Genomic DNA, 8134 nt, shown 5'->3' on the forward strand with positions numbered 1-8134 from the left:
TTTTTTTTTGCAGAATCGGGAATTGAACTCAGTTCCTTGCGTTTGCCAGTCAAGCGCTTATCCTACTGAGCCATCTCCCCAGCCCCATCTCTAGTTATTTTTAACATCAAATATAATGTAGAGGCAAGATAAATTGTTGTTCTACTATGTGCAGTATAGGATAATGACAAGTGAAAAAGGATTATGTACATTCAGTATAGAACACATTTTTTCCAAGTGGTTTCTATCCATGGTTGAATCTTGCAGAGTGGAAGCCACGGCCAGGTAGAAAAGAGCAACCGTGTTTTTGAAAGTCACTGAAACATTTAAATGGGTTTTAGAGGTTCAGGGAGGAGCTAGTTTCCTTTGGTACTGACCAGGCCCCTGAATTGTGGTGACTAGCAAGATGCCATTAGCTCCTGGAAAGTATCTTCAAGGTAAATTCATCCCAAAAAGGAGGTAGAGAGAAACATCGGCACATAGGACTGTAGTAATGACAGGGTGAAATAGACAATGGAAAAACAAAAGGAAATGTTGATTCCAGACCACAGAATAGACTCTAGGAAGGAAAACATTTCCTGTGAAGCAAATTCCAAAATGAATTTTATTTTGCAAATTTGGCCTTAGTAGCGAGAGTACTAAGTACCCAGACAAATTGGCTGATGGGAATGTGTTGGAACATTTCTGTAATCTGTGTCTTGGTCATTTTCTTCCTCTGTGGGACAAAATACCTGACACAATTTAAAGGAGAGGTTTATTGTGCAGGACCACCTGAGCAGCTCTCCTTGAAAGAAGAGCGATCGTCTTCATTTTGGCTGAGCCTGACCCTATTTCCTTGTATTGATATGTACAGAGCTGGCTAGGACTTCTCTTTATCCTTTCAAATGGCCTTAAGCAATGTATATGGGCCTAGCCCAGGTGCTGATGGTAATTTCTGAAGACAGCACACATGTTATCCTGATAACCCACACCTGCTGCTCTTTAAGATGAGCTGAGCAGAGAAAGGACAAAGAGCCAGTGCTCCACACTGTCAGCTAGCATTGAACCTGGAGATAGAGGCTATGACTTCCTGGGGCTTGAAATATTACATATCAGAGCTGAAGCACCAAGACCCCTGAAATATTAGATACCATCTCAATAGCATAATGCAGATTACTTTCTCTGCATATCCTTCCCTCTGCATATGACAGAGGCAAATGCAGGCCACTGACCTAGCCCAGCTCACAGAACTCACCTACTTCCCACCATTCTCTTCCTCAAGCCACTCCTCCTTCTTGGCTGCATAAAACCTGGGTGAAGACCTGGGTCAGTCTCTTTGTTCCAGAAAGCCATCTTCATGTCTGGACTTAGGGTCCCTTGGCTCTCCAATAATAATATATATAATATAGTGTCTTTATTTTCGCCATGGGTTGCACTGGGAGTGGTAGATTGGAATTAACTTGGTGGGATTCTAGTAATGTATTTTTGGGATTATAAATAACACTTATTGGACCGAGATGTGAACCAGGAAAAGACTCCTACAGTTTACTTCGGCTCACCAGTTTAGAAGTGCCAGTCCTTGGTCAGCTGGTTCCAACACACAAACTGCATGGTGGAAGGGCCAGGGGGAAGAAAGCTGCTCACACCAGGGCAGCCAGGAGGCAGAGAAAGAGGAGCAGCAGGGGAGGGAGCTGCTCTCTTCCAGGTCATGCCAGGATGTGCCTCTAGTCAGGCTGACCCAACAGCACACTCAACTGCTGAACTCATCAGTGCATAAATTATTCATCACCATAGCACCCCCCAAATTCAGTCACCTCCTCAAAGCCATGTCTCTGCACTAGTGTGACAGTCTGGGGAGACAACCTAAATCTAAGTCATCAATAGCAAACTATAATTTCTCCAGAAAGCTTTCTGGGAACTTTTATTCGTATTCCACAGTTTCAACAAATAGTGATTCAATATCACTTTTTTTTTTTTTTTGACACCAGTGAAATTTATTTCTATCTTTATGTTTTTAACTTTTTTCACATAGGCTTGAAATTATTTGAAGACAATGAACAAGCTTTTTTTCTTTCTTCTTCTCTGGTTAGCTCTATTCCAGGATTACATTCTTCCCACTGAGAAATGATGACATGGGGGAGAATAACACATTCTTATTCAATTTTATTTCATTATTTATTTATTTATCTATTTTGAAGTGCATTGATTTAGAGAATTTATTTGGGAGTTTGCAAGAAAACTTCTTGAAGACCACCAGTTTAGGATGCATGTGATAATATATGTTTTTAGGCTTTTTTCTTTCCACAACAAAATGATCCTTTATACTTTTGCAAAGTTAGTAACATGTGACACATGGTTGCCTAGCAACTAACAGCTGACCTGAACCAGACAGGATGTTTATCTGAGGACTGAGGTAGCTTCTTTGCTTTAGGCACTGAGGCCTAGTACCACTGAAACACATTTGATCCATTTCCTAGCTTCGTGGCTCCCAAAATATTCCTCTTTTTTGTTTCATTTTGTCAGAGATGGGGTTTTACTGCAGGCAGAGAAGCAGTACTTAGAGAGTTCTTTAAAGGTCATTTTCTTTTTTTATTTTTATTCATTTTAATGTGAAAAAAGATAAAATAGCAATGAAACAGTTTCAAAACAGCTTAGGAGGATGGTTACAATAATTAATACATTGCATATTGTTGTTTTTATAGTAGTTATTCAGAAGACAAGATGTAGACATGATATCTTGTCTAAATAATATTAGTACAAACCTTTCTTCTCAGTAAACTAAGAGAAACTAACTATATATCTGTCCTATCTTGTGTATACATAGATATATTTTTTTTCTTTTTGTTTTTCTTTTTTCACAACAAAACAGTCCTTTATTTACACTTTTGCAAAGTTAGTAACACATGACACCAGGTTGCCTAGGGACTAATAGCTGAACTCAATCAGACAGGATGTTTATCATAGGACAGAGGTAGCTTGTTTGCTTTAGGCACTGAGGTCTAGTCCTGCCTACACACATTTGATTTCTTTCCTACCTTCCCTGGCTCCCAACATATCCCCCTTTTTTGTGTTTTGTTTTGTCAGAGATGGGTGTTCCATTGCAGTTGGAGGTGCTGTATTTGGAGAAGTCTTTAAAGGACCTTTTCATATTTGAAGCTAGTCCAAAGATTGTAGGTACTTGAATTCAGCAAAATAACCCAATGTAGTCCAATAGTCCATAATAGTAGTGGGTTATCAGCACAAATGGCAATTGTTAGAAGTTGTTGCCTTGAGCCTTTCATAGCTCAGCATATCAATATGGTATTACTTTTTATATACCAAGTTATACTTTTCTGCTGAATGGTTAAGACCAAGTTAAAGCACGACCTATATAACTAAAAATGTAACTTTTAATATCTGACAAGGTCAGTCAAATTTCCTCAGGATTTACTCTGGAACCATGTTCAGGACCTTGTAGATCTTTGGTCAGTGTCAGCCATCTGTATGAGTCACGGCCATTGCTTGACCACTTTGCTCTCTGTGAAAGCCTGAGGGAATTTTTTCTCTCTAGGTGCCTACACTGTTAGAGCAATCCACTGCAAGCTGGGAGCATTTTCCTTAACAGAGAGCTCTCCAGTGGAGAGACTATCAGAGCCCTGTCTCAGTTGGGAAAGGGCACTTCTCCCACTTCAGCTGGCTGTAGCCTTCTTATTTAAGAAAAGGGGAAAATAAAAAACACATGCAAATATGGAGGTGACAGCCCAGGGACACAGTCCAACTAAAATACCAGGACTTAATCATCAGGTTATATAAGCCTCTCTTCTACCACACCCAGGACTACACCAGCACGCTCCAGTATAACAGCGGATTGCTCTAACAGTGTGGCTATCCTTAACATTTCTTTTTGATTCTCTCCCAGGAAATGAAGAGCTTCAGACTACATAAGAGTACTGACCAAAACCTGAAGTTGACAGGTGAGAAAAAAGTAAGGATATTAGAGGAACTTGGATTCTTTGGCACATGCACTTACAGTAAGACTCAAACAGCCCAATTTCTAGTGAGAAAAAAGAACCTCACCCTAAGTTTCTATTATCTCAACTTTTATTACCTAACACATCATGGCTGGTTTTTAAAATGAAAAAAAATCTACACATGGTAAAAGAAAAGCAAAACCAAAATACTTGATTTAGAAATCACATCGATTTTGTAATTACCACACAGATAACTTAAAGCAACTACAATTAGTATGTTGAGCGTGTCAGGAATAAAAGTAAAAAACACACAGTAACAACTGCTGGCTGATATGAGCCGATGGATGGAAACTCTAAGAATGAATGAAAAGCAAATGGAGGACGTGAAAAACACTGAAACAGAAGCACAGACACCTCTGAAGGGCTCATCAGTAGACTGGATATGGCCAAGGACAGAATCAGTGAGCTTGAATTGTCAACAGTAGCATCCCAAACTGAAATCAAAGATGGAAAAAGTGAATAACATGAAACAAAACATCTAACAACTGTAGGGCAATTTCGAAAGCTATAAATACGCATGATTGGAATACCAGAAGTGGTAAAAAAAAAAAAAATCAGAAAAAGAACAAAGCAGGGGAAATACTTAAAGTATTATAGCAGAAAAATTTCCAAAATTAATGACAGGAACAAAGCCACACATTCAAAAAAGCACAGAGATTACCAACTTGATAAAATCTACCCAAACTCTGTACATAGGCATATCATGTCATGCTTTACAGACAGAGAAGGAATGAAATAGCAAGATGAAAACAAATCAGATTAATTCTCTTTGTTTCTTTTCTTTTGCTGAGGTACCTCCGCCTCAGCCCTTTTTACAAATTAAAAAAAAGTATGTGACAGGATCTCACCAAATCATTAAATTGCCCAGGCTGGGATCAAACTGATTGATTATTTCAGTTATTTTTCCTGTAAGGCGGAGATAAGGAGACGATAATAGAAAAATCGCTGATTGGTTAACATGGAATTTCTTCAGGTCACTTCTTTTCTATGTGTGAAGATTAAAGCAGAGGTGGGTATATTATCAGACTAATTGAAACTAGCCTATTGGAGAAATGTGTCTACCACCTCTCTAGTCCTAATTTACTGGAAGGTCAGCTAGCAGCTTGGTCCGGGATTGGTGCCATGTAACTTTAGTTTTATGATCTCATTCTGACTTTTAGCCTGGGATGCCAGAGCCCTAGTCAGGAGCTTAGCCCAAAGCAATGGCTTCTCCTACAATACTTATTTAACATTAGACAAAAAAAAAAAAATACTGCTACTGAACAGAAAATACTAATGAATAGCTAAGCATGCTGAGGTGGAGTATTGGCAAATATTGCTGCTGAAATGCCACCCACCCCTGTAAGTGCCCGTCATCCAGCCCATCCAGAAGTGGGATTTATTTGCTTTCCTCATGACTCTAAGCTGTATTCCTGACTTGGTTTGGTCAACAGAATGTGGTAGAGGCGATGATGCTCCTGGTTCCCGACGTAGGTCTTGGAAGAAGCAACAACTTCTATATTCAGTTGGAAACGAACCACCAAGTACAGATACTTGTCAAAGAAAATCTTACACCAGAAACTAAAGGGCTTCAGTTTACAGCCAACACAAGTCTGAACAAAGCTTTCCTGGTTGTTCTTATTCCTGCCAAGCTCTGAAACTGAAAGTGTCCCCTGTGTGAGTGACACTAGCTTGTACTACATGGACAGAAGAAACACGCAGTTGAGTCCAGCTAATAGTCACCAGGTTTGGGGTTAATTTGCAATGCAGCAATAAATCATTAAAATTTAAGAAAAAAGAGAAAGGAATCACGTATCATAACCACAACTAAGGAGTCAGGAAAAGAGACAATAGAACAAATGCAATAAATAGGATAGGTACAAACAGGCTAGATAAACATGGAAGCATATCAGTAGTTGTTTACACTGTAACAGACTGAATAAAATTAGAAGACAAAGAACAAGAAAAAATAACTCAGGCCTACTAAAAAGCAAAGAGGTGGTGAAAGGCATATTATGCTAACACTAACTTTTTAAAAAAGCTAGAGTAGTCATATTAATTTTACACGAAACAGTGTAGTTTGCTTTCTGTTGCTATAGTTAATACTTAGGCATATCTTAGGATAGATAATGTATAAAGAAAAGAAATTTATTTTTGATGGCTCTAGAAGCTTGGAAGTCCAAGGTCAAAGGGCTGCAACTGGTGAGGACATTCTTGTTAGTGACAACTCTGAAGAATTCCAAGATAGTGAGGTCACAGAGCCAAAATGGCTTTTGAAATAGACCCAATCTCTAGATATCCCACTAGCTCATTAATCTGGTAATTTGTGAATGCAATAATCTACTTCTGAGGGCAGAGCCCTTATGAACCAGTCAACTCCTGAAGCTTCCTCTTATTTCCCAACTCTTCATACCCCACCGTGGGGATTAAGGGTCAACAACACTTTTGGTGGGGCCATTCAAACGTGGCATCAGACCTTAGAGCAAGGAAAATTACCAGAGAGAACAAAGGACATGGCACAGGATCAAAACAAGGCTTGAAGTTTCTAAGCAGCCATTGAAAGGGAAGGAACTGCGGGTGTGTGTGTGTGTGTGTGTGTGTGTGCGTGTGTGTGCGTGTGAGTGAACGCGGGTGTGTGGACAAGGAGGTGGGGACAGACGAGTTAAGAGTCCCAACTCCTTGGGCTCAATTTGCTATTCTTTTCTTTCTCCCCCACTCCTATCTGGTGGTAGTGGGCATTTATCTTGGCGATTCTTTTCATTCATTTCCAAATTTTCAAAAATTTTCGGGTTGGGGGTAGTGGGAAGAGCAGAAAATAAGAAAGAAGGAGAGTAGTGGCAGAAGAGCATGAGGAGGACATGGAGATGAAGATCAAGCCGGAGTTAAGAAACAGAGCCCCAGAGGAGGTGACAGAATTGGTTCTTGATAATTGCCCATGTGTCTTTGGGGAAATCGAGGGCCTGAATGACACTTTTAAAGAACTAGAATTTCTGAGTATGGCTAGCATGGCATACGTTCGCTGGCCCAGCTTCCCAGCCTAAACAAACTTCAGAAGTTGGAACTTCCTGACAATGCAATTTCTGGAGACTTGGAAGTTTTAGCAGAGAAATGCCCAAATCTTACCTACCCTAATCTGAGTGGAAACAAAATCAAAGATCAGAGTATAGTAGAAGCTCTGCAAAATCTTAAAAGTTTGAAAAGTCTGGATTTTTTTTAACTGTGAGATCACAAACCTGGAAGATTCCCGAGAAAGTATTTTTGAACTGCTGCAGCAAATCCCATACTTGGATGGATATGATCAAGAAGATAATGAAGCACCAGACTCAGAAGAGGAGGAGGAAGAAGAAGAAGAAGATGAGGAAGATGAAGCTGGTCTCCCTGAGTGGGGTGGAGAGGAAGACGAGGAAGACGAGGACGAGGACGAGGAGGAGGAAGAAGAGGCCGGCTCGGAACTGGGGGAGGGAGAAGTAGGCCTGTCGTACTTGATGAAAGAGGAAATTCAGGATGAAGAAGATGATGGTGACTATGTTGACGAAGGAGAAGAGGAGGAAGAGGAAGAAGAAGGTCTCTGGGAGGAGAAGAGAAAACGAGAAGCTGAGGATGACGGTGAGGAAGGAGACGACTAGGTTGCTCGGTGCCCGCAGCCCGGGGCCGCGCTTGCTGATGCTCTGGGTGGGCAGGGACACGAGCGCATCTCTGTTTCCCCCGGAGGATAGCTCTTCCTGCAGGAGATGAGGTGTAACTTCTTATAGGAAAAGTGTGGTTTTACTATTTTTGCCTTATCATTCCAATTAAGATTTACTAGTCTGTTAAAGATCAGATTGTATGTAGAGAAAAATTTCCCTTGGCCCCTCCCGCCATTGTGAAATTCTCTAGCAATTTATTTAGAATCTTAATTTTTCTAATTCAAGCACCCTGTATTAGTAACTTTTAGCCCATAATTAAATAAGATTATTTTCACATAGGTGTAGTTTGGTGTATTTCATTCATTAGGTTTTAACGTTATTTATAAATTAGCTGAAACTACAGTCAACTGTAATATGAAATGACAATAGTCTCTTGAATGATAAGTTGATTATCATTCTATTTTTTTAGAAATGATTCAGAGAGCTTTAGTTTGAGGGCAGTGACTTTTTGGAAGGGTACTGGATGCTCATTACATGAGTTCTGTTGAAAAGCAGAGGCAA

The 8134-nt window shown here is 40.0% G+C and overlaps 1 protein-coding gene and 1 pseudogene across 1 annotated transcript in view; both read left to right on the plus strand.

Annotated features, from left to right (window-relative positions):
• Positions 1–5605, plus strand: part of Gabpa (GA binding protein transcription factor alpha subunit) — a 47089-nt gene extending 41484 nt beyond the window's left edge. The window contains exons 11-13 of the mRNA XM_023711184.1: positions 1991–2043; positions 3857–3922; positions 5402–5605. Coding sequence (XP_023566952.1) covers positions 1991–2043; positions 3857–3922; positions 5402–5605 — 323 coding nt within the window. The remainder of the gene's footprint in view (positions 1–1990; positions 2044–3856; positions 3923–5401) is intronic.
• Positions 5606–6805: 1200 nt separating this feature from the next.
• Positions 6806–7579, plus strand: LOC101561211 (annotated as a pseudogene).
• Positions 7580–8134: the final 555 nt, after the last annotated feature.

The sequence above is a fragment of the Octodon degus genome, unplaced genomic scaffold (assembly GCF_000260255.1).
Source record: "Octodon degus isolate 3935 unplaced genomic scaffold, OctDeg1.0 scaffold00020, whole genome shotgun sequence".
In the NCBI taxonomy this organism is placed as follows: domain Eukaryota; kingdom Metazoa; phylum Chordata; class Mammalia; order Rodentia; family Octodontidae; genus Octodon; species Octodon degus.